We start from the raw sequence: 24,870 nt of genomic DNA on the forward strand, positions 1-24,870 counted from the left end.
ACAAATCAACTTTCAAAAGCAATGTACCACCCATTTCTTAAAAACTGAGGCTTTAAGTGCCATTTATCACAAGCTAAATACACTCATGTTCATTTACACTAAAAGTCATCCATACCATAATTACATTTTCATACTATTGGAATGATTCAAGCATCCTGTTAAAATTGGATTACTAGACAGTACTTTAGAGCAGACGTGAAATGCTGGAAAGGCTGTTATGAATCTTTTCCAAGGATTCTGGTTCTGAATTCCCTGTTGGACATCTTTGTTGTGTCTTATTTTTATTCTTCCATGAATCCATTCAATTCACTCATACATCTAATAATTATTAAATATCAGCTGTCATGTGGGTTCTTCAGTAGCTCAAACAGTAAGGAATCTATGCAGGAGACCCAGGTTCAATCCCTGGGTCAGGAAGAATCCCTGGAGAAGGGAATGGCAACCCACTCCAGTATTCTTGCCTAGAGAATTCCAAGGACAGAGTCTGGAGTGTTCCAGTCCATGGGGTCGCTAAGAGTCAGACACAACTGAGTGACTTTCACTTTTTTCACTTTTTCTGTCATGTACCATTCAATAACAGGCAAGTCCTATAGAAAATCCTTTTCATTGCTGGCACTAGGATATTTTTTTCTTGTAATATAATCTTCACAAAAGTAGGTCTTCTAATATCCTCAGCAACTACAGCAGTATCTGATCCATGGTAAACGCTCAAAATGCTCTAGTGTACAACCGGACAGTCACCACACTGAACACACAAGCCTATCCACAACCCTGCTGGGTGGGTTGATCCAACTGTGCCAGAGCCAGGAGGCTTGCGTTTAAACTGTGGTAGGCAGACTCCTAGAATGGCTCTGCAAGAAGCCCCACGCTAATTCCTCAGACTGTGAATATGAGACACTACATCTGTGATGTTACATTACCCAGAAAAAAGGATTTGCAGATACAATTAGAGTTGTAATCAGTTGACTTGAAGTTAAAAGAAAGGAAAATTATTATGTAAAACTAATATACACCCTTTAAAAGCAGTTTGTTTGGCTTATAACGGAAAAGGAAGTCAGATTCCAAGAATGAGGGTTCAATGCACCATTGCTAGCTTGAAAAGGGAGAAGGCCATAGCATCAAGAAATGTGGATGGCTTTTAGAAGCTCAGAGTGGCTGATGAGAACCAGCAAGGTATCAGGAACTTCAGTCTTAGGACTGAAAGGATCTGAATTCTACCAACTGAATGAGCCTGGATGCAGGCTCTTCCCCTGGCGACTCCAGACAAGAGCCAGTCACAAACTGACTGCAGCCTGTGAGACCCCAGCCAGGGAACTCAGTCAAGCTTTCCTAGCCTTCTGACCTACAGAACTGTAAGATAACAAACAGGAGTGATTTTAAGCTGTTAAATTTGTTAAACAACAACAGAATTCTATGGATACAATCACCCTGTACTAGAAGTCCACCATGCAAGCCGTCTTCTACTTTTCCATTTTCTGAACTTGTTTTACTTTGCTTTCCTTTTCACTGTCCACAGAAACATTATCCAGGAAAATGTTTCCACCCAACAATAGTTTTTGCATATAAAAATAAGGTACTAAGAGAGTTTCCTTGAACAGTATCCAGGCCATATTACTTCCCTTTAACTTACAAGCAATAAACCTAAAGAGATAAATAAGAGATAAAACTATAAATGACCAAAAAGGTCTACGCTGATGTCAATAAATTTGTAAAATTCAAAAAGATACAATATAAATCAAATTACATACTGAAATTGTATTCAAATACTCTTACAAGAACTTACTATCTCAACTGGGAAAACAATCAAATAATTATGTACATTGAGTCAGAAAATTATTTTAATAGTTACAAAACTTTTTTTTTTTTTTACAGAATCAGTATAAAATAGCAGTTGATTTCTCCATAATTATCAGAATTATTTATATGTGAGGTCTTGGCTAAGTGGGGCTGAAATCAACAAAAGGTCTTGGACTGTTGGCTCAGAAATCTTCCTGGGAAGCCCACCACGTTGATGTCTGTCATGCTTGACTCTTTATGAGATGACCCGGTCCATCTTAAAAAAAAAGTATCTTTTTATTCATTCTTTGGAGGCTTGAAGTGAATTCGGCAGCGTTCATTAAACACCTAAGACATGTGAACAGAAACAAAGGTCACTGAGTCATCCTGTGTAAATTAGACCTGAAATTTCGGGTGACTATAACCTTCTTTGGGGCTTCCCTAATAGTTCAGTTGGTAAAGAATCTGCTTGCAATGCAGCAGACACTGGCTCAATTCCTTGGTGGGGAAGATCTGCTGGAGAAGGGATAGGCTACCCACTCCAATATTCTTGGGCTTCCCTTGTGGCTCAGCTAATAAAGAATCCGCCTGCAATTTGGGAGACCTGGGTTCGATCCCTGGGTTGGGAAGATCCCCTGGAGAAGGGAAAGGCTACCCACTCCAGTATTCAGGCCTGGAGAAGTCCATGGACTGTATAGTTCATGGCGTCGCAAAGAGTCAGACACAACTGAGTGACTTTCACTTCACTTCATAACCTTCTTTGCCCCAAGTCAACAGGTTTAGGAAACAGAGGTGTTTCCTCACCAATTCAAACTGACTTACTAGGCACTAAGAGCACAGTGCCTAGTCTAGAAAAGACCTCGATGCTGGGAAAGATTGAAGGCGGGAGGAGAAGGGAATGACAGGATGAGATGGATGGATGGCATCACTGACTCAATGGACATGAGTTTGAGGAAGCTCTGGGAGTTGGTGATGGACAGGGAAGCCTGGTGTGCTGCAGTCCATGCGGTTGCAAAGAGTCAGATATGACTGAGCGACTGAACTGAACTGAAGAGCACAGACTTCCTTGATATTCATTTATAAAATAATTTTCAAAAAAAATAATTTTCATTATTTTAATAAAATTTAAATTATTCAAGGACAAAAATCATCACAAGTTAGCTTATTTAGTAACTCACAAATATTTTAATTCCATATCACATATTTTGGACGGTTTGACAAAATATCTAAATTAACTTTAAGATAAAACTGTTTAAAAATTCTTTTATAATGTAGATTTTATTTAGATATCTGTCATGCTTTTCTTTTGTGTGTGTGTGTCATGCTTTTCTAAATGAGTGCCAGATGCTCTACCATGTAGGTAGGGAAGTCCAATCTACAAAGGGAGCCCAGTCTTTTGCTAAATTGTATAAATTTATGTAATGTTTTGTTCTATTTACCTTGCTTCCTAAAAACTAAACAAATATAAATGTTAAAAACATTCAAAGATTACTTGTTATATGGACTGTGTTAAATAAAAATTTTGGTATAGCCATTTGATGGAATATAAAGCAAACATAAAAAAAGAATAAGAAATCTCTTTACATCCTAATTTGGAAAGATCTCCAAGATATATTAAGAAAAACACACTTCCATTTATCTGATAAAGGAGAAAATATATGTATATGTGTGTACACATACAAACAAAATTTTAAAGTTACAAATATCTGAAAGCATGTACATCCTTTCAGAGGAAAGGGAAAGGAGGTGGTTAAGAGGAGCATGACAGTAGAATTTTTATTGTATATCTTTTAATATTTTTAAAAAATTAATCATGTGTCTAAAGAATTTTGTATTCCAATTTAAAAAATTATAAAAACGTAAAACAATTTTTTCTCAGAATTTACCCTCATACTTTACTGATGTAAGGAACTAACCATTTTTAGGTAAAAAAACAAACAAAAATCCCGCAAAGAAACCAACCCATGTTGGCTAAAATGGACTAGCATAAAAATAAAAGAAAAATCTACATAGGGTACTGGTATTCAATTTCTTAAACTGGGTAGTAGATACATGTTCATTTTACTAATATTCTTTACATTCAACATGTTACATGCTCTTTGGCATATGTATCTCACAATTAGAACACGAGGAAATTATATAGACTCTTTCTGGCCTTTTTGTCTTATAGCTCCTAGCTCTGACATGTCCCTGGAGTTCCCAATGCTCGGATCAGAGGCTTCAGATTAGTGGTCTGACACACTGGTTGGGATGATATACACAACCTGGCTGAGTCTCTCCAAATCCTTTCCCTAAATAACTTCTTAACCATTTTTGCTGGCCTATTGCACCATGGCTACAATTTCTTCCCTTGAAAACAAATAGCCTCATTATATGTGGAGTGGATGGAGCATATTTTCTTTTAAAGTAATACCAAATCCAAAAATGCCTCACTCTTCCTACTACATTTTACATACATCAATCCCTGCACTGGGTTTTCCAAACCAGATGTTCATTGTACCCATCCCCATCCCACCGCAAGAGTAAATATTATCTCTCTAGAGAATAAAAATGGACAAATTTTGCCAAAATCTTTCAAGGAGCAAACATCTTATCACATAGGTGGAAAGGGCAGAAATACGAAATTTTAGCAAAAACGATAGGATAAATAAATGCGATAAAGCAAAGAAAGTCAATTTGTATTTTGCAGTTTATTCAGGGCTCTGCATAAAGGTACACTCTAGTTTTTGGTTCTGTTGACCTCCGTCTGGATTCAGCCCAATTCCATCAGTTAATTTCAAAGGATAAAACAATTTTCAGTTCATTCTTTCAGATTCAATAGATTTTGCCCTTTGGAAATCTTTGAAGTTTTAGAGAGGAATGTAAACATACTTTTCCAGAAAACTAAAAAGTCAGAATTTTGTGGTTTTTAACTACATGTAAAGTCCTAGGGTCCTGGTCCCCCAATCTAACTCCTAATTAGAATCATGTAGGTGGTAATAGGGCTTCCCTGGTAGATCAGTGGTAAAGAATCTGCCTGCAATGCAGGTGGCCTGGGTTCGATCCCTGGGTTGGGAAGATCCCCTGGAGGAGGGCGTGGCACCCCACTCCAGTATTCTTGCCTGGAGAATCCCACGGACAGAAGAGCCTGGTGGGTCACACAGAGTTGGGCACGACTGAAGCAACTAAGCAGCAGCAGCAGGTGGTAATAAGGAGCATGTGAATCTAGGAGCCATAAAAAGCCCTATTATCAGATACCGGTGAAACCATATGAAACTATATACAAAGAAAGTTTCATGATCAGATATGTTAGAAAACGAGCAATTGTGAAGGGTAGTTAATGCTATGAAAATTTATGGAAATAACTAATCACAGAAAGGCTAACTTAAATAAGCTGACTGGAGGTTGTAAGTTAACAACTAGTAAGTCTAAATATCAAATAGCCCACAATTAATATTAGGAATCATACAGAATGTCTCCAATTCTGTTACCATGACAACCATGCAGTTCCACCTGAGACTGTAAGGCTACTTTGTTTATAAGATGGCTCTATTTGGGTTCTAACTGCAACTCCCATCCCTCTAAAAAGTTAGAACCTTCAACTGCTTGTAAATGAAGGATCTTTACTCTTAAGTATCCAAGGCACTCTTTACCCCCTCCTCCCTTGGTTTCCTTTTGCTAGTTCTGTTTCCCCTCCTAGTTCCCTCCAAGAATCAACATTATTTTATACCTTCCAGCTCCTGTCATTTACCACTTCTTCAACATTCAGCTCGGACTGCATCCATTTCAACTGCAAGAAAAGGAACACAAAAATGAAGTTATGAAAATTTAAAGAACTAAAACCAAACTCTAATGTTTTCCTAACGAAACCAGCTGCTGTTCCTGGATGTTTTGTCAATACTTAGGCTAGATTTCAAAACCTTCTGTGATATTCTTGTATTTAATCAATTGTTAACTCTTATAAAGCCATAGTTCTCAAGCATTGCTGCATATTACTGACAGCTTTAAAAAAAACTCAAAAGCTAAGGTAGTTCACAGAAGAAAAAACAAACGGCCAATGAACCTATTTTTAAATGTACACTCTTACTTATGCAAAAAGAAATGCAAATGAGTCATAACATGACAAAAAAATTTTTTTAAAGAAGAAACCTGATAATTCCAATAAAACCTAGTATTAGTGAGGGTATGGGGAAAGATACACTCACATATATTTTTTTTGTAGGAGTACAAATTATTGTAACTTCTGTAGAGAGCAATTTGGTAAGACTTAGCAAAAATGTTAATTCCCATGTCCTTTAACTCAGTAATTCCAGTTTGACTTATTGATCCTACAGTATAGACTTGCAAAGATAGCACAGAGAAACAAAACAAAAGAAGGACAAGGAGGTGGCAACCTGATTTGAATACAAGAAAAAAGAAAAAGGAAGAAAAACAGAGAAGGGGGATATAAAAGGCTCAAGTAATTGAGAAAGGGATGAATTTTCCATACCTTAATCATACGGCCAGAGGTCTGAGGTCTAAAATGCTAAAAATGTCTTTCTTTCTTTTTAACTGCCAACCTAATAACTCCATCAAAAAAGTAGCTAATCCCACTGCCAGGTCCAGATGGCAGGACCCATCATATTCCTAGTCGCCTCTGCTCAGAGAGACTTGACAGGAAAGGAAGCTAACTAGTTCCAGGAGGAGAACCTCGAAGTATTCAGGAAAATTAGCAGAAAAAAAGTACGAACTACAGGTTGAGGCAGCCCAGAAGTTAACAGCAGGATGACGTCCTCAGGCCAGGAGATTTAGGGGTAAAAATGCCAGAGAGTTAGACAAGATTTGGGCGACAAAGAGGTGGGGACCCAGACCAAAGCACCTAAGCATAAATTAGGAGTACAGCTCAGACAGGTTTAGAAATGTGCATCTAACACTAATAAGACTGGATGTGGTACTGATTCAATGCTCCTTGTAAACTCCCTTCTTAGATTCAAAACTTGGTGTCAAGAGTATGCACCAGAATATAGGATTGAAACCGTGAACAAGGAAGGACAGCATGTCTGCTGTGCTGCGGAGTAGTAACGAGCCTGAGGAAGCCCGCCTGCTTAAACGAGAACAACTTCAGCTTCAGATTTTAATCAGCTATATAGACACAGAAATCATTAAAGCTTCACAGCTCTGTCAAAGCCCGGATTTTCTGCCAAAGAAGGAACAACTTCAAAGAACAGTGTTACAACAGGCCACTAAGACAGTGTTCTGCTGCTGCTGCTAAGTCACTTCAATTGTGTCCAACTCTGTGCAACCCCATAGACGGCAGCCCACCAGGCTTCCCTGTCCCTAGGATTCTCCAGGCAAGAACACTGGAGAGGGTTGCCATTTCCTTCTCCAAAGATAGTGTTTATAACTGCTCTCAAATATTTAAACGGGTGTCCTGTAGAAATGGGTTTAGACTTATCCAGAGGGATGATTAAGGATCAGTAATTACATGTCACAAGGAGACAGATTTTTACAATAAGAAAATATCTGAAAAATTACAGCTGTCCAAAAAGAGAATGCACTGCCATGTAAGACTGTACATCCCCTCAATTCTCTTAATACTGGTTAAACAAAAGGTGGAAACCACTGGTTGGGAGGATATTGTAGAGAGCATTAATGGAACGAATATGGAGTCCCAGAGATTCAAAGAGGAAAGAATCTGCTACTTCATATCAGTCAATATGTTACCTCTTACATGTATTATACAATTTAATCATTACCCTCCAAAATAAAAGATATTAAGTATCAACTGCATTTTACAAACTGAAATTCAGAAGTTTCATATTAGTTTACAAGATTACAAAACCTCCAAGTGGTAGATGGATTTCCTCAGAGCAATCTGCCTTTATAATCACTATTTCTTCTATTCTTGAACATGGCAGACATTACAGCCAGCTTCTAATACAATTTCAGTGGCACCAACAAAACGCTACCTTTGAGATAGTTGTTTTTGAGGCTCTGGGACTTACACAGGTAAAATTCCTCTCAAAGGCTATGAACAGGTGACAGCAGATATATCGTTCCAGCAAGGCTTTTTTGAGGTAAGGGTTAGGGTAAAGAACTGGGAACTTTCAGATTGGCATCGTATGCAAATGAACTATTCACTGAAGTAATCAGAATTTGACTATTAGTCACAACTTAATGTAAAAACACTGGCTGAATTCAGTCAGAAGAGACGGATTCAAGCCCAGTCCCACTACTTACTAGTTTGTGACTCTGGGGAGGTCAGTATCTCTGAGTCACTTTCCACATATAGAAAATGATGAGGTAGAGCTGGAACATCTTTAAGAGCTGCCTCTTTCTGATTCCATAACCTTCACACCAAACTTGAAGAAAAAACTCAAGCTTCCACCTTCTACTATAGTCCCATGCAATGTCACAGGCTAGGAAACTACCTTTCATAACTCACTGGCTGGTTTCCAAAATGCCTCCTAAGATGACCTTTACAGCCCAAGTTCACTGAAGAGCCCACTGCTGACTAATGACTGAGCAGGTGTGAAGCACAGAGCTGAAGCAGTCATCATGAACACAGGGAACAGTGAAGATGGTGGATGAATCCTGTATCCAGTGAGACACACCGCATCAGTAGGATGACTAAGAGAGTGCACACACTCTCCTGTGTGCAGCCAAAGACAAGACCTGAGAGACAGCAAGGTCCCCTTCGCAAAATTAGGCTACATCCACTGAACAGACAGCAAACTTCACAACTTGTTCAGTATGAAAACATGATTCTATATCACACTGGATTTTCAGTTACCCAACATGCAAGGACCAGTAAGTCACCTATTATGCCATCTTAAAATGCACACAGGATTTTGGTAATTATACAGCGGTCATGTTAAGAGAAGGGCTTCTCTGGTGGCTCAGTGGTAAAGCATCTGCCTGCAATGCAGGAGACCCAGGTTTGATCTATAGACTGGGAAGACCCCCTGGAGGAGGGCTTGGCAACCCACTCTAGTACTCTTGCCTGGAGAATTCCATGGACAGAGGAGCCTGGCAGGCTACAGTCCATAGGGTCACAGAGTTGGGACATGACTGAAGGACTAAGCAGCAGCAATAGCATATATGAGAAAGCCCCTATTCTTAGGGAATAACCAACATATGTAGGGGTAAAAGAGTATAATGTACCCAGGATATTCTCAAAATGCTAAGGAAAAAAATGTGTATGGAGGGAGGGGGAAGAAGACAGGGAAAAAGGGAGGCAAGGAGGAAAGGGTAGGAAGGGTGGAGAGAGCGAATTGTAAAGCAGGTGGAGCAAAATGTAAACAAAAGGTGAATACAGGTAAAGGGTACATGGGAGTTCCTTGTACTATTTGTGCAACTTCTCTGAGAGCCTGAAAGTGTACCAGAATAAAAAGTTACCCCTTGAGCTATTCCCTCACCAAACGACAGTAATGCAGTCCGGAAAATAAAATATGGTATACATTTCCACTGTTTTCTTGACCTGCCACATTTAAGGGCTGTAAAGAAACAGCTATGCCTCATTAACTCTACTCTGAAGTCTACACTCATCTACATTATAGCTGACTTTAGGAAAATAAGGCTTCCTCTGACATATCACTCAGTGCATGCTTGGTGTTTTCCTAAAAGGGAAAATGACAGGGATGGGAAATGAAATAGAAACAAAGGAGAGTCTGAAAAGAGTCAAAGACCCATACCATCTTTTCCATAGCAAAGAAATAAACGTAAGGAGGCTCTAGTGTACCTGGTTATATCTAAACAGTACTGTACTACATTTTTATGGCTGAAGAGGGTAACATCCTGAAGCTAAACATCTGTATTACATTTAGCAGGTTCCTACAGATGAAACCAGAGATAAATATTTTTAAACTGTAAATATATTTTTAAAATGTTTTTTCTCAATTCAAGACTCAAAATATGGATACCGATGTGATTTCCACAAATATTTTAACATGGTGTTGATCTGTATTAATCCTTATATCTTTAACTGTAGAATATATAAAGGAATGGAAATAACATGATTACATGCTTTTTTTAGCTAAAGCTGCTAATTACATACAATCATAAAATGCACATTAATTTACTAATTAATACTAAAGCGCAATAAAATAAAGCCCATTAAGAATGAAGTACTAACCTCCTGGTCATTTTAAGTAATAAGCATATCTTACTCTGGATTTTTCCTATTAAAAACTGCTTTTCTTTTGAAGGCTAAGTTTGGAAACCTTGCCTTAGAAATGTAAACCTTATCCAACTTACCTTTGTCTGTTCTTTTCTAAGTTGCTTTAATAACGTTAAATCATCCAAATTCTTTTCTCTCTCTTCTCGGAGCTGTTTTACTACTGATGAGGTCTGAGCTATACAATTTTTTATGACTCTGTCCCTACTAGCGTGGGCCTCCATCAACTAAAAGAACAAAGAAAGAAAAAGGAAAAAAAAAAAAATCACACCAATTTGTCACATTTCAGTATTTTTTAATTTTAGACTACAGAAATGTAAGACTTTCTAAAATAATTTTTAAAAATTGAGTCTATGGAAGAGAAGTTTGTGCTGAATGAGCTAGATCAAAGGCAGGGGCTGTGAGGGTGGAAGTGAGAGGCTGGGTTGTCGTCTTCTTCACTACAGTCCCAGGCCTCCCTGCTTCTCTTCCCACACTCCTCCTGCTGGGCTTCTCATCTCAGTCTCCTCTCTGAACCCCTTTCTCTCCCATGATTGCATCTGTGTGTTCATCTACCCTATACTTACTCACACACACTTTCTGAGCCACTTACTATTGCTGCTCTTTCTCTTTTTTCGTCCTTTGATTTTTTTTTTCCAGCCTCACATTGTCAACAAGTGCAAAAAGTTATGAAGCAAGTGATGTAGAAAAGTCTTTAGTTACAATAAAGGAAAACAAAAGAATGCTACATTTACCTATGTCAGACAGAACTCTTTTCAGGATTTAAAGCATCAACCAGGAAAAACTGTAAATGAAGTAGAGATTGTTGACTCCATCAATTGTGCTAACAGTGGTTCACCTCCAGCTAAAATTTAAATGCTGGCTTGTTCCATGTAATCACGTTATATCATTCCTTTTTCAGTCCAAAGGGAGAATACCTTAATGCTATGCTAGTGACAGCTGTAATAGAAATAACCTAACCACTATATATATCTTAAATACATAAAATACAGGACTGACAACCATTCTATAAGCATTCTTCATAAGTTATTTGAAATAGATCTCTTAAATGATTATATTGGAACCCTGTGATTAAGAACTACTGGTCTAATAGATACCATGAAAAAATAAATCTTTATATTTTAGAGAGTAATACTAAAAGTACATTACTTATAAATTGTACTCATGTAAAAGGAATTGCCTAATAGACATTAATCCCACTTATAGTAAATTCCTCTAATATGCTAATTCTTTTCATTGTAACATTTAGGATTCACAAGGACAGCCTCAAGGCCCATATTTACTAGCTAGTATGCTACGTCTGTTACTTATTAACTCCTTCAGGTATAATTACAGAAAATTAAAGGAGGCATTGAGGGTACAGAACTATTCTCCCCCAAAAAGAATAACTGTCAGAGTTAAGAAACTCTCCCTGAGGTTGTGTAAGACTGGCTAAATAATTAGCTTTACAGGCTTCAGTTCCCTCTTTTGTAAAATTGTGAATTATGAGTAAATACTTGCTAATACCCCTTTTCACCTCTAAAATTTAGAGGCAACATGACTCAATATATTACTCAGATGCTCAATGCTATTTAATTACTTTGATATTTTGTCTAACTCCGCCAGCAATTGCTCAAACAGCATTAGCATCAACTAGAAGTCTAACAATATTCTCATTTTTCTATCTACATCTTAAAATCAAATTCATATTGTATACATTTTATTAAATATTCAGTAATTCTCTTTTGGTCTCTCACCAGTTTCCTTCCGCAGTTGGGCTTTCCTCCACTGTTCCCCTCCTGAACCTGGCACCTTCCCTGTGGATACATTTCTGGATGCTGACTATGCTCCTACCCTCACCTGCTTACTTTTCCTTCACATTAGACCCTCTGTGAACCCACAGCCATGTAAACAGGAAGGACTGGGTAAATCATCTTTTACTCAGTATTGTCAACTATTTTCAAGATCATCCTTCAATAAGATTCAAACCTAAGTGTATGCCAGAGGAACACGCATGGACTTCTGTACATGTATGTCAAAGAAATGAGGACAACTAAGAGTAGTAGTTGGTGTGACATAAACCTACCAGAGGAAAAAATAACACAAAACCAGGCTTACTGGCTAATCCGTATCATATGCTTGAGGATTTGGTCATATGAGAATTATTTCTGATATATAAAGTGTTTATCAAAGGAATTGAGATAATATTTATTAAGAAACTCAGTATGGCAAAACTGTGGTTAGAGGAGAAAAATCCTGAAGGATAATCATATCATAACCATATTTCCTTTGATTTGGGGAAAGCAATTTTGAAATGAAGACATTTGGGGTGGGGCAGGTGAATGATTCAAAAAAAGTCTAGAACTTCCCAGTTTTATTTTACCACAGCTTTGAGAACTTCTTTCGGTCTAAAATTTTCATCTTTTCATGTTTTTTTTTTTTGGCTGCACAGCTTGCCAGATCTTTGTTCCCTGACCAGGGACTGAACCTGTACCATTGTTAGGACAATTTATCTGTGGCTTTTCCTTCTCTCCTGCCAAATGTTTCTTTTCCCTTTCCTGATGAGCAAGGGAAGAAAGGAGATACAGAAAGTGTGAAGGGTTTTAACTCTTCCTTGTATCAGCTGTCTAGCTTTTATAACACCGATTCATTCAAAGACCCCGCTTTTATCTCACTGTTTTACTTGACTGTTTCATTCTCTCCTGTTTTCTTTGATGTGTAAGGTTTCCTTAAGTTAGAGTCTGCCCACAAGGGGAGACTTGTTTTCTTAGAACTATATCTCCGCATTTCTTAGAACCATATCTTCCCAGACTATTGCTTAAGATCACACATTTTCTTTAGTTTGTAGAAACCAGATCAAAACTTTTACACACCTTCAGGTGTGGGCAAGAAAACGTGAAGATTCCATTCTTTTTCCACAGTTTAATTATATGCCAATTGATTTCTTATTTTGCCTGCAAAGAAAGACATAAAGGAAGCACAAAAGACTCAAAAGATACACTTACTGACTCGTAAAGTTGTTTACAGGTTTGGCTGGCATCAATTTTCCCTGCAAAGGAAGCTGTTGGAACCGTAGTGTTTAATTCATGTACTATTCTGTCATCAATCGTCCTCATCACCTTGAGTAATTCCTATACAATATTTAAAATAAAAGAATAATAATTTGAATGGAAAGTTAAGTGATAAGAACAGTTAAGCAGAAATTAATAATTAAAGCTCTTGGATATGTTACAACACTGTATATTAGGAGTGGGGAAACCATGCTATATACAGTACAACCACAGAAAAATCTTTATGGAAAGACTGACAGGTAGTTTATGTAATAGTAACTCTAACACTTGGCACAACTCCGTTTCCTTGGCCCAAATGTGATTGTCTTAAGCATAAAGATTTTTTTATTCATTTGTAAACCCCATTTGCTGGCACATGGTGCTTAGCAAATACTGTGTGTTCTTTCTATCTCTAGCATACAGCCAAAAAGGATTCTACTGAACTTGATTACTTCAACTTGTCCAAAACAATCCAACATAATTGCTTGTTCTATTCCTTGTCACTCTCTCTAAAATGTGATGCTAGATAGAAAACTTATATAAAGATATGTAAGAAACCATCAGCAGTGATTAACATGCAGAAATTAATCTATACTCTCTTAGGCGGCCCCCCCAACCCCGCCTTTAGGCTTTTTGTTTTTTTAGTTTTTTACTATGAGTATATATTATTTTTGTAACAAAAAAAGTATGCTGCTAGCAAAGCAATCAAATCTCTTTGTGTTTTTTTGTTCATACAACAAGCAGAAATTAGCCTTACCTTTTCTCAGTTACCCAGGCTCACATTTCCCAAGGATCTCTCCCCTCTAAAAGAGGATCCAACTCTCAAAAAACAATCATCAAAATACAAATACCAAAAGGGCAGGGGACTTAGAAAGACTCTGATGAGTACCCCAACCCAGCATAGTCCCTTCTCCCCACATTCTGATTAGGGTACTTCTTCTCACTTGTCACTAGAGAAGGCTGAGCATCAGCTACCTTCTGACTCCAAATAATATAAACTCTAGAATGTTTATAGTATATACTCTTCTCTTTCTCTTTTAATACACTCCCACCTCACCCCAGCCCCACAATCACTGAAAATCATCAAGAAAACAGAAGTGTATAATACTAGGTATATATATACATATATATTCAATATAATACTGAAAACATCTAACAACCTCTTTCAATATATGAACCTATTTCTTCGCCAAACTTAAATCCGGGATTGAAATCAACTTCTTCATTTCTTCCATCCATTTATTTATTTATTGGGCATACTAAAAATGACAGTTTTTCATTTGAAAATTGGCACGAGTGTGAATTTTATACATTATTTAACCATATGATTGTGACAACTTACTTAAATTATAGTTGATTATTAATATTATATTAATTTCAAACATACAATTTATTGATTCAGTATTTTTATAGATTTTATTAAATTTAAAGTTATTATAAAATATTGGCTATATTCCCTTCCCTTTACCCATTTGTTAAAATAAGCTTTTATTATGATTAAAGTATTAATTACATAATCATTTTAGAGAATTTGAAAAAAATTTAAAGAAAATAGAATTATCCATTGTTAACCATTATTTAGTTTTTTCTATACTTATCTGCAAATATTTTTATAAAAATATGACATATTTAATACATGCATAAATATCCCATTCAGTGGGGGTATCACAACTTCTTTGACCAGCCTATTATTCTTTAATTAGTAGTTTAATGTCCTTTTCCAGAATCCAATTTTGAAGTAAAACAGCTTGTAGAAGGCCATTATTTAGACTAATAAAAACAGGCAAATGTCAGGTCTAAAACCAACCTTGCTATCTTATCACCTCTTCTTGTATCTTTCTATTTTGGTCAACGGTATCAAGATACTCTGTAATCTGGAATTCTTAGGCGATAATCTTAACATACTAACTAAGCAAGCATCACATTAAATAATGTCTTATACACAGTAGAGGATATCTAATATCAATAAGTGGCAAATTCCAAACAAACAGTGGCAGCACTATTTAGAGAGGCAAAAAATAGTTAAGTAGTAGACAGGGACCTTCCTGGCAAACTTTACCTCCCACAACTTGCCTATTAAAACAAAAAAACCTTTAAACTCTCATCATTCCTCCTGTCTAAATCAAACTGATCCTGAAGCCAAAGTTTATACCTTCCAGATAAAGCTTTCCTTGGATGAGAGTCCTCCGCGATCTTTCTTCTTCAAACATACGAAGCAATTAGAGAGCACAGAGTTCATTAACTCACTCTTCCTTCAAAAAATATTTACTAATGTCTAGTACATGTTAGACATCATTCTAAACACCAGGGATACAATGATGAGTAAAACAGAAAAGGTCCTTGCTCTTTGGAGCAAAATTCTCATGGGAGAGACAGACAATAAACAAGTATCCCAATAAACAAGACACTTTCAGTGCAGAAAAGTATGCAAAAAACAAAACTGTAGTAATGAGATGAACAGTGGGGTTGAGGGGCTAATACGTTATACAGGGAGAGCAAGACAGACCTCTCCAGGACATACCATTTGAACTGAGATCTGAATGACACAAATAAGCCAACTAAAAGGACATTTTGGGGAACAAGGCAAAAATTAAGACGCAAGAACAAACTTGGGGATGTTTGAAGAACAAAAAGAAGGCAAGTGGTCTGGAAGCGAGTAAGTGAAAAAGTGGTATTAGGTGAGAGCAGAGCTGATGAGAAAATGAAGGACAAGGGAAACCACAGAAACAATTAAGGATTCTGTTCTAAAGGAAACAGGGTTTTAGGCAAGCGAATGATATAACAGCATTTTAAAAGACAACTTCAGCTGCTAAGTTCAGAATGGAAACATTGAGTAGACTACTATGGTGGTCCAGGCAAGACATAAAGATAGTTTAAGAGTTTGGTGAACCTGGGCCCTCAGCAGTGACAGCCTGGAGTCCTAAATATTGGACAGCCAGGGAATTCTCCAAATTAATTTCTCTAACACCAGGAAACTGGAAGAGATCCCTGAAGGAGACTATAGGTAATAAAGGGGGTTAACAATCAAGAAGGAACTCCAGCATCTGAAACTACAGAAGAGGACTTCCCTGGTGGTACAGCAGATAGGAACCTGCCTGCCACGGCAGGAGACAGGGATTCGATCCCTGGTCCAGGAAGACCCACAGAGCAAACTAAGCTCCTGAACCAACTACTGAGCCCGTGCTCTGGAGCCTGCCAGCCACAGCTACTGAGCCCGCACACTGCAACTACTGAAGCCCTCACACCTAGCACCTGTGCTCCGCAACAAGAGAAGTTACGGCAATGGGAAGCCCATGCATTGAAACTACAGAGTAGCCTCCACTTGCCACAACTGCAGAAAGCTCACGTGCAGCAACGAAGACCCAGCCCAACCAACAAAATAACAAAGACATAAAATTTAAAAGAATAAACAGGAAAAAGACTGTGATGTCACAGAACTGAGAAGAAGAGCGGTTTCAAGGCAGGAACAGTCAATTGTGTTGAATGTCAGTCACTCAGTTGTGTCCGACTCTTTGGAACCCCATGGACTATAGTCCACCAGGCTCCTTTGTTCACCGGATTCTCCAGGCAAGAATACTGGGGTTGGGTAGCCATTCCCTTCTCCAGGGGCTCTTCCAGACCCAAGGATGGAACCCGGGTTTCCTGCACTGCAGGTGGGTTCTTTACCATCTAAGCCACCGGGGAAGCCTGTTGAATGTTACTAGAAGTAAATAAAGATGTGGACAGAAATTAACTTCTTAGATTTAACATGATGGAAATTATAGGTCATCTCTACAGGAGTCATTTAAATAGAATGTTTAATGGACTGAACAGTTAACATGGCTTAAGCATAGAGGGTAAGACAAAGTATGGTGTAAAATGAGGCCCACCATTATAGGTCACCTTACTGGATGTTAGTCTTTTTCCTGAGAGCAAACAGAGAACCAACGAAGTGTTTAAATACAGTGGAGTTATATGATAGGGTTTGTATTCTGAAATAACTGCTTAGGTTAAAGTATTAACATGTGGAAAATGGATTAGACAGGAATAAGAGTAGATACAAAGAGGTTAGTTAGGAGACTGGTATAGCAATGCAGGTGAAAGATTATATATCTTCACATTTCCCAGAATTATGACTTACTTTGAACTTCAGGTTTGAGTACAATCATCAGCAATACAACCAACTTTCCCTCTGATAAAACAATCTGGATAAACTATTAAGTTCCTTATAACAATGTGAATTTATCAGCATTAACTAGGTAATGAATCAATTTAAGTCTTACAAATGGAACCTAAAATGTGAATTTTCAAATATATCAGTCCTCTCTGTGTGCTAAAGAATCATCAATATAGGATCGAGTGCTTGGCTTTTAATATAGTAGACACTAGCCATATGGGGTTATTTTAGTTAAAATTAAATTTAGAATTTAGTTTTTTAGTTGCATGAGCTACATTTCAAGAAGTGCTCAAGAGCCACATATTGCTAGTGGCTACCATATTGTACAGGACAAATTTCTACCATCACAGAAAATTCTACTGGACAGTACTGAATTCGAGATGATATAATGACAATCTCTAAACTGATAATGTACTCGTTTGGGAATTGCTGAGAATCATAAACTATTTTTAAGATGGGAAAAAAGATACTAGAAAAGCTCAAGGAGGGGAAAGGGAGTAAGACTTAGGCAGGAATTTCTTTCAAAACTGCAAAAAGAAAAGGAAAAGAACTACAAACTACCTCACTAGGCACAAATTTCTTTATTACAAAAAGTGCCAGGGCTCTTCAGGCAGCTCCAAGGTCTACAGAAAAGCTTGAGCAGACCTCACAGGCTGAGAACAGATGAAGGTTAAGCAGGCATATAAATCCTGCCATTAAACCATGTGTATCATTCAAAATGAATTACTGACTGCCTACCTGATACTAGCTCCAACGATGTACCTTCTTTCTCACAAATTCGCCAAGAAAATATAAAGAAGACACCCTTGAGCAGACATCATACAATGAACTGCAACACAAGTCCACAGAGATAATACAGAAATATACACAGTTCAGTGGCTCTCTCTGTATAGGAGCTGGAACCCTAAATCAGCTTCTAAGTGTCAAAGCACAGCAAAAACATAACTTCAAACTTTGTAGTAGCTTCTCCTTTCACCCTCCTCAAAACAAGAAATTGATACATCATGAATCTCTAATTTTAGACTGACCCTTTAAAATTATTCTGGCACTTATCTTGGAATTGTATTTCATGCATTATCTTTCATTCATTTCACCCTCTTGGAAGGTAATTTCAGTACTGAAGGACTAGCATGTCGAGCAGCAAGGAGGGGTAGCGAAAACTTCCTGTTGTCCCTACAATTATACTACACTCTATTCCTAAGGTTAATCTTAGGTAAATCCCTTTTATTATTTTAGGAAGCTTTCAAAGTATATAGGGAGAGGTAAAAGGTCCATTACATGACAGTAAAATTAAAATGTGTTCCATAGAATGATCTGGAATGTAACCTTTCTTCTCCTCACTTTGCCAGAAGGTACCCAGAAGTAGATCCCATTCACATGGTGCTCTTTTTAGAAGACATGGTTCCTCAAACTCCATTTTTACAACAATGTTCACAGTGTGCTTCCTGCAAGCCAGAAATACAGACTTGCCTACAACTGCCAGAATCGTCTGCAGTCCTCTGCACTCCCAGGCATGGGAACAGAGAGCAGCTAGGCATGTTGCAAAAGAAACCACCATGGATGCTAGAAAATAGCCTATTCAGTCTATATTTAATTACCAAACAACTCAAAATTAATCTTGCCAGTTAATATTCCTATCAGAAATACGAAAACTTACATATCCTAGGAATGCTCAATTGATTTTGCTCAGGTAATACATGCACTGGGTCTCAGATAGGGTCAGGAAGAAGGTATTTCAGGGTGTCAAGTGGGAAAAAAAGCACAAATGACAAAACATCATGTGGTCAGGGAAAAGCAGGCCTATATGGCTAGACAGCAAAGTTCAAATGTATATTGGAAGTGGCAGGGGTTGGGGAGAGAGAATATGTACGAATAAGAGCAGTGGTAAGAGATTTAACTAAGCAGAATCACTTTGGGATTGGATTTTAAAGACTTGTATGCTATGTTCAGTAGTTTATACCTAGTCATACAATTCTGAAATTAGATGCATGGTCCATATTTTAAAATTTAGAAGATATTAATGACAGTATGAAGCCATAGCCTTATGGAGATTAGGTTGAAGAGGAGAAATTAAGTAGAGAAAAGAATGACTGAAGATAAGAAGAGCTATAGCAAAGCTAACTGCAAAAATGATAGGGCACAAAGACAGACTGTGGCAAAAGTAATGAATCTTCCAAAAGTATCTCTTTGATCAACTCCCTCACTCTGCTCACTGACTCCTGAAACCTCACAACTGGCATTCAAGGCCTTTCATAACCTGGTTCCAATCTTTTCTGTAATCCAAATATGCTCCTGTGCAAATTCAGAATTCCAGCAATTTTCTATTTCCCCCGCAACACATAAAACTTTCTGTCTATATACTGTTTCTTCTGTCGAGAATTACCCTGGTTCTATCCACCAAAGACCCAGCTCAATTACATCTCTTTGACTTAGTTCTCTCTGAACTGTTGTAACACTGTCCTCATATTCTAAACATCTTCTACATGTTTTATACCCTAACTTGAGCTCTTTTTATATTTTACTCAGTTTTCCAAGTGCCTGGTACCTAGCAGATATCTGTTATGGATTGAACTATGCCCTCCCCCCAACCTGCCCCCAATTTCATATGTTGAAGCCCTAAAACCCAATGCGGCTGCATGGAAACAGGGCCTTTAGGGAAGCAATAAAAAGTTAAATGAGGTCATAAAGTGTGGGACAATAATCCCATAGAACTGATGTCACTGTAAGAGGAAAAGACACCAGAGACCTCTCTCCCTTTGTGGCCACAAATGGGTCATAGTGATGAACTAGCAACTTACTTTGAAATACATCCAAAAAAATTAAAAATGTGGATCGATGGATAGACTGAGGGATAGATATGTGATTTAGTAGATACAGCGAATCACTGTAGAATCCAGATACTGGGTACACGAGTATTCATTGTAAAAGTCTTTCAATTTTTCTACTGTGTTTGAACATCTTCATAATAAAAATGCATGATTTTCTTTTTCTCTTCCACAGTATTCAGCGCAGGGCTTTTCATATATAAGGTATTTACATACACAATGTAATGGTTTCATAGTTCTAAAAATATAAACTTTGATTCATAATTTGTTAGTGTGCCAGTTATCACAGTTTATAACTTTATAAAATCCATTAAAACCTAAATGTTATACTAAACTTTTACATTTTAAAATATATACATTTTTACATTTCTGTGACTCTGAAGCAACAGGGGTAAATGTTCTTATATAAGCCATAGCCTTATGGAGATTAGGTTGAAGAGGAGAAATTAAGTAGAGAAAAGAATGACTGAAGATAAGAAGAGCTACAGCAAAGCTAACTGCAAAAATGATAGGGCACAAAGACAGACTGTGGCAGAAGTAATGAACTACCATAGTTACAGGGGTAAATGTTCTTATATTCTTTTAATATGAGGTAAAATGATATGCCAAGGCCAGATCTGGAAAACCAGATCTTCTGACTTTTAACCAAGGGTATTCTCCATTATTTGTAAAGAGTTGGATAGGACTTAGCAACTGAACAACAAATTCTCCATTATAAATCACACATTTGAAAAAGAAAAACAATCTAAAAACTTCTCCAGGTTTCATTAATGAGATTCATTTTATGACATTTTTATTTATACCATCTCTGCGAATAAAATGGTTCTCCAAGACAGTTAAGCTTCTGCCCCACTTATAATATATAATCTGACTGTCCAAAGGAAAATCAAAAGTGTTCTTCAAGCACGGTTGGATGTTTCAACAGCTCAAAGATATCCTCAGAAATTTTGTTTGAGAGATTCAAATAAACACAGAGGTGGAAGCAGTTTTAAGTGTTATTTAACATTATCTTATTTTACAGATTCAAAAGTTAATTATGGAAGGGGTTAGGCGATTTGCTCAAGGTCCCAAAGCTGTTAATTGCAGGAGCAGTACTAGAACCTGGAACACTTAATTCCCTAACCAGGGCTCTTTCTCACAAACTTGAAGGCTAGCATTGCTCAATTATTTGAGCTCATTAAGTTAGATCACAGGGCTAATATGACAAGACCAAGGCCACAAATGTGCCAGTTAATCTTAAACATTTCATATATGTTAGAATCCAAGTCTTTTTTCTATCTTATTTAAGATTTTTACAACTTTTGTATCTCTTGGGCACGCTGATCACATTTGCAGTCTGTTGCTGTTGTGCTGATCTAATCACCAGCTGAAGTGGTGAAAAGGATGTATATAATGGTGGAAAGACCCCACACAAACTTCTTTGATTAAATGATGTTTGTCAAATAATTCAATCTGTTGAGATTACCTTCAAGAATATCACTCCCTAAAAACGGCTCCAAGAACAAAGCTTACTACAGAGGTCAATGATACATGAACAGATTTTTCGGTATCTCCAGTTTAAAATACCCTTTTCATGACTTAAATTCAACCGTTTATCGAGACAGCAGCAGATTTATGACTACAATAGAATTTTCATAGCAACTTGGTCAAAATCTAGACCCTTTGTTCTTTAATTCGTGGGTTAATAATTAGCCCTGGACCTCTGGTGTTTTTATATATAAAAGATACAACCTTTTTCTTAAATGTATTTTCTCTAATGGTTAGGAAGGCAGAGCACCATTGCAGGTACTAAAATCAATCACCCCTCCAAGACACCAAAAGTTCTGCTCCATCAAAATAGTAAAACAAGTTTTTTTGTGTGTTTTGTTTTATCAAGTAAACAAGTTCTCCTTCACTTTCTTTCTTGCAAATGCTCAGCTTAAAGTAGGAGGGGAATGACAGAAGCTAAGAACTGAGTTCAAAGAATGGCTAGAAGGTTGTTACAATCCCTACCCACCCGGCCGAGCTCGGCTTTGGCACCGCAGAACCACCAGAGTTTCTGGGTGCAGTTACTCAAGGCCTGGGAGGAGCAGGGAGAACCATGACCCCAACGCGGCAGCTTCCTTCCCTAAGGCCAAGCTCGCGCCCCTATGACCTCCAATGGCTCGAAAAAGGAGTCTTGAACTGCCCGCTTCAGACACAACTAGTCCGCATATCCCTCCCAGGCCAGAGCAGGGAATAGGGTCCGGGGACAAAAGGAAGGGTAGGCATGCCACGTGAGGAAAACCCCATCACCTGGAATTCGGCGAACTCCTCACAGTTCACACCGCCACTGGGCGCCGCCATATTGGACAAACACGAGGTCCCCGCTCCGAGCCAATCACCGCGGAGCAAAGGTGTCCGCGGCGCCGCCTAACAAAAAATATTGAGAGGGAAATCTCAGCAAGAAAGCTGAGTTCAAGGTTTGTGTTTTCCGCTTATCCTCATCCACACTGAAACCCGTTACGCTGCTATCCTTCTTTTCATTCTTATGCGTTTAACTTGTCCTCCTGGAACTGGCCCCAGCGCATAGATAGAAGAATGTCAGAACTTGAAGGGATCGTTTTACGCCAATCCCATTTTCTTACAAAAGGGAAACAATTTAATGGCCCCACCGACCAGATTCGAGGAGGAACTCTTACGTAGAAGTAAGATTTTTCTTAACTCTCTTATCCCGTCCCTAAAGCAGAGGGGCTTTTGTTCTTTAAGAATTTGTTTCCAGCAAGAAATGTCAAGAAAAGACGCTTCTGGCAGTATTGGGTAAGAGGTGATTAAGATGTTTAGGTGTAGAAATAGTAAAATGTTGTTTTATAAAAGTAGGCAAATAGAAAACAAAATAGGAAACATGTATGTGAAGAAGAAAATGGAGAAGGAAATGGCAACCCACTTCAGTACTCTTGCCTGGAGAATTCCAAGGACAGAGGAGCCTGGCGGGGTACAGTGCATGGGATCACAGAGTCGGACACGATTGCGCAACTTTCGCTTTCATGTGAATTTCTCAGGTGGCCTGATACTCCCAAAGCCAACAAGAGACCAAGGCCACTGGTCACTAAGAACCCAATTATGTAGTTTTGAGAAAGGCATGTACATATTCACTGAAAACACTGCAAAAACTGTTCTGAAATACTGGTTTATCTAGGCAGTGTGACTTCGGGTCTACAGTTCACGAAAGTCCTCCAATAAACATTTACTTTTTTTTTCTATTTTAAACGGGTACTTTCCTAGGTGCAGAGAATGCTTTGCAATGGCACTGGAAACCAAGACTCTAAAAGAGCATTCTTAACCCCTCTGCCAAAACGCTGGACCGTGCGGGGCGGGGCGAGGCCGCTACCCGCACTGTCTGAGCGCTACGCACGACCCGCACGTTCCGCGCATCGCTCAGGCCCCGCCCACAGGGACCGGCAATCACTCTCGCGTCATGCACGCCCCGCCCACCACCCTGCCACGCACGGCCCTCCGGCTCTGCCCTCACCTTCCACAAGCCCCGCCCACCACTGGTGCTCTCGTCCTCACTTTCTCGGCGCTCGGTGGTGACATTGAGCTCGCCCGCGCCACCGCCGGCCTTGGGGCACTGTGCTGGTCGGCGGAGTAGGCGGCCATGGGGAGCCTCCGCGGCCTGCGCCTGGTGGCTGGTGAGATGCGGGCGGCGCTGAGGGTGGGCGGGAAGCCAACGTGGCTGCTTTGGGTGAAGGAAGCCTGCAGCCCCGTTAGGCCTGGTAGTTGCTTTGTTCTGTTACGCATTCCCCTCCGGTAGGTCGGGATCCTGCTTACAGGGTAGTAATAGTGGGAGAGCGCAGGGGCTGAGCGCGCAATTGGTAAGCAGACATGCGGACTGGACAGGAGTGACCCTCGCATCAGGCTCTGCATCCACCCAGCTGCCTCCAATTTAATGAGCCCTTGTTACGATCAGTTTCGCGACCCCCCAGGCCCTATGAGTCAGTTCTTAATGCATCTGCCGTTCCTAGAACTGGTGCTTCAGCTTTCCATGAGTCTTAGTGCCCTCCTCACTCCCACCCCCAACCATCTCTAGAGTTTATCCCTCAGAGAAAATTTCTAGTCTGGGTTTTCCTACCCATTTGGTATCTGATTTGGCAAGAGATTTAAGGTCTCCCAGAATAGTAGTATTTGGTTTCCTAAAGTGGGGGGAGGATACATTTCTTTTAAATAATTCTACAATAAAGTGCTTTGAATTTCTTAGAGGAAAGTGTTACCTAAACGCAGGACATTCGTTTTGTTTTCCTTGTAGACATTAGTATAATGACTTTTTGGGAGTCAGAACTTAATTAGCCTTCTTGGAAACCAACAGAGCCTTTGCTTACTAGGGGCTTAGAAGTCAGGAGTATTTGCCTTTTGTCTGTTTTCTAACACCAGGGCAAATCACTCTTTTGGTCTTGTTCATGAACTTTGATAATGTGTAATGATTGATTCCTTAGTACCAAAAAGTTGTTTAATTCACATTTTAAAGAGAGAATCGCCTTAAACTTAGTGATTGAGATAATGTAAATGAACATTGTAAATGTAAATGAAATAATGTAGAAAAAATTATGGCTTATATTGCATTTCAGTGGCGAATAGGCAGGAAAACTTGTTTCAGACTGAATATTATTTATTTCCTTTAAGACAAATACCCTTTCCACTAGAGAAGATTGATTTCATTGACTTGTTCAGTTTTGATGAACTAATTTGCTTAAAGTCTTTTGTATACATCCAGTTAACCTTTTTAGTAAGGTAAGCAAAAGAATCTCTGCTCTCTAGAAAATGTCTTGTAAAATGGACTTTGACTATGGAACCAAGACTGAATGTTTTTAATTAGTTCATGTTCTTGCCTTGAGAATATTAATACATTTATGCACTATAAGGATTCCAAAACCTCTTGCAAACTTTTAAGAACTTTACTATTGGGCACTCAGTCAAAACAAAATTCCTTGAGCA

The 24,870-nt window shown here is 38.5% G+C and overlaps 2 protein-coding genes across 4 annotated transcripts in view; one reads left to right on the plus strand and one right to left on the minus strand.

The window, feature by feature from the left end:
• Nucleotides 1-1,880: 1,880 nt before the first annotated feature.
• On the minus strand, nt 1,881-22,839 carry MIX23 (mitochondrial matrix import factor 23). 2 transcript variants are annotated; one of them, XM_068979307.1, is made up of 6 exons: nt 22,826-22,839; nt 22,195-22,311; nt 12,895-13,020; nt 9,991-10,137; nt 5,486-5,545; nt 1,881-2,124 (listed from the first exon to the last, which is right to left on the minus strand). In XM_068979307.1, exons 2-6 carry the CDS (start codon nt 22,243-22,245, stop codon nt 2,074-2,076), a joined length of 435 nt encoding a protein of 144 aa, XP_068835408.1. In that variant the 5' UTR covers nt 22,246-22,311; nt 22,826-22,839; the 3' UTR covers nt 1,881-2,073. The 2 variants fall into 2 exon arrangements, with proteins under 2 accessions (XP_068835408.1, XP_068835399.1); XM_068979298.1 differs by lacking the exon at nt 1,881-2,124 and adding an exon at nt 4,877-4,980.
• A 597-nt stretch (nt 22,840-23,436) lies between these two features.
• Nucleotides 23,437-24,870, plus strand: part of FAM162A (family with sequence similarity 162 member A) — a 40,022-nt gene continuing 38,588 nt past the window's right edge. For both annotated transcript variants that reach the window (XM_068976013.1, XM_068976004.1), the window contains exon 1: nt 23,437-23,570. In XM_068976013.1, coding sequence (XP_068832114.1) covers nt 23,537-23,570 — 34 coding nt within the window. In that variant the 5' untranslated portion in view covers nt 23,437-23,536. The remainder of the gene's footprint in view (nt 23,571-24,870) is intronic.

The sequence above is a fragment of the Capricornis sumatraensis genome, chromosome 1, assembly GCF_032405125.1.
Source record: "Capricornis sumatraensis isolate serow.1 chromosome 1, serow.2, whole genome shotgun sequence".
NCBI lineage: Eukaryota > Metazoa > Chordata > Mammalia > Artiodactyla > Bovidae > Capricornis > Capricornis sumatraensis.

Excerpts from the sequence above, each read along its gene's own strand:
- MIX23 (XM_068979298.1), bottom strand. The coding sequence starts at position 22,245 with ATGGCGGCGCCCAGTGGCGGTGTGAACTGTGAGGAGTTCGCCGAATTC. Across the intron at positions 10,138-12,894 it reads GTAAACAACTTTACGAGTCA|TTGATGGAGGCCCACGCTAG; the intron begins GTAAGTGTATCT and ends TTGTTCTTTTAG. Across the intron at positions 5,546-9,990 it reads TTAGAAAAGAACAGACAAAG|TTGAAATGGATGCAGTCCGA; the intron begins GTAAGTTGGATA and ends CTTTTCTTGCAG.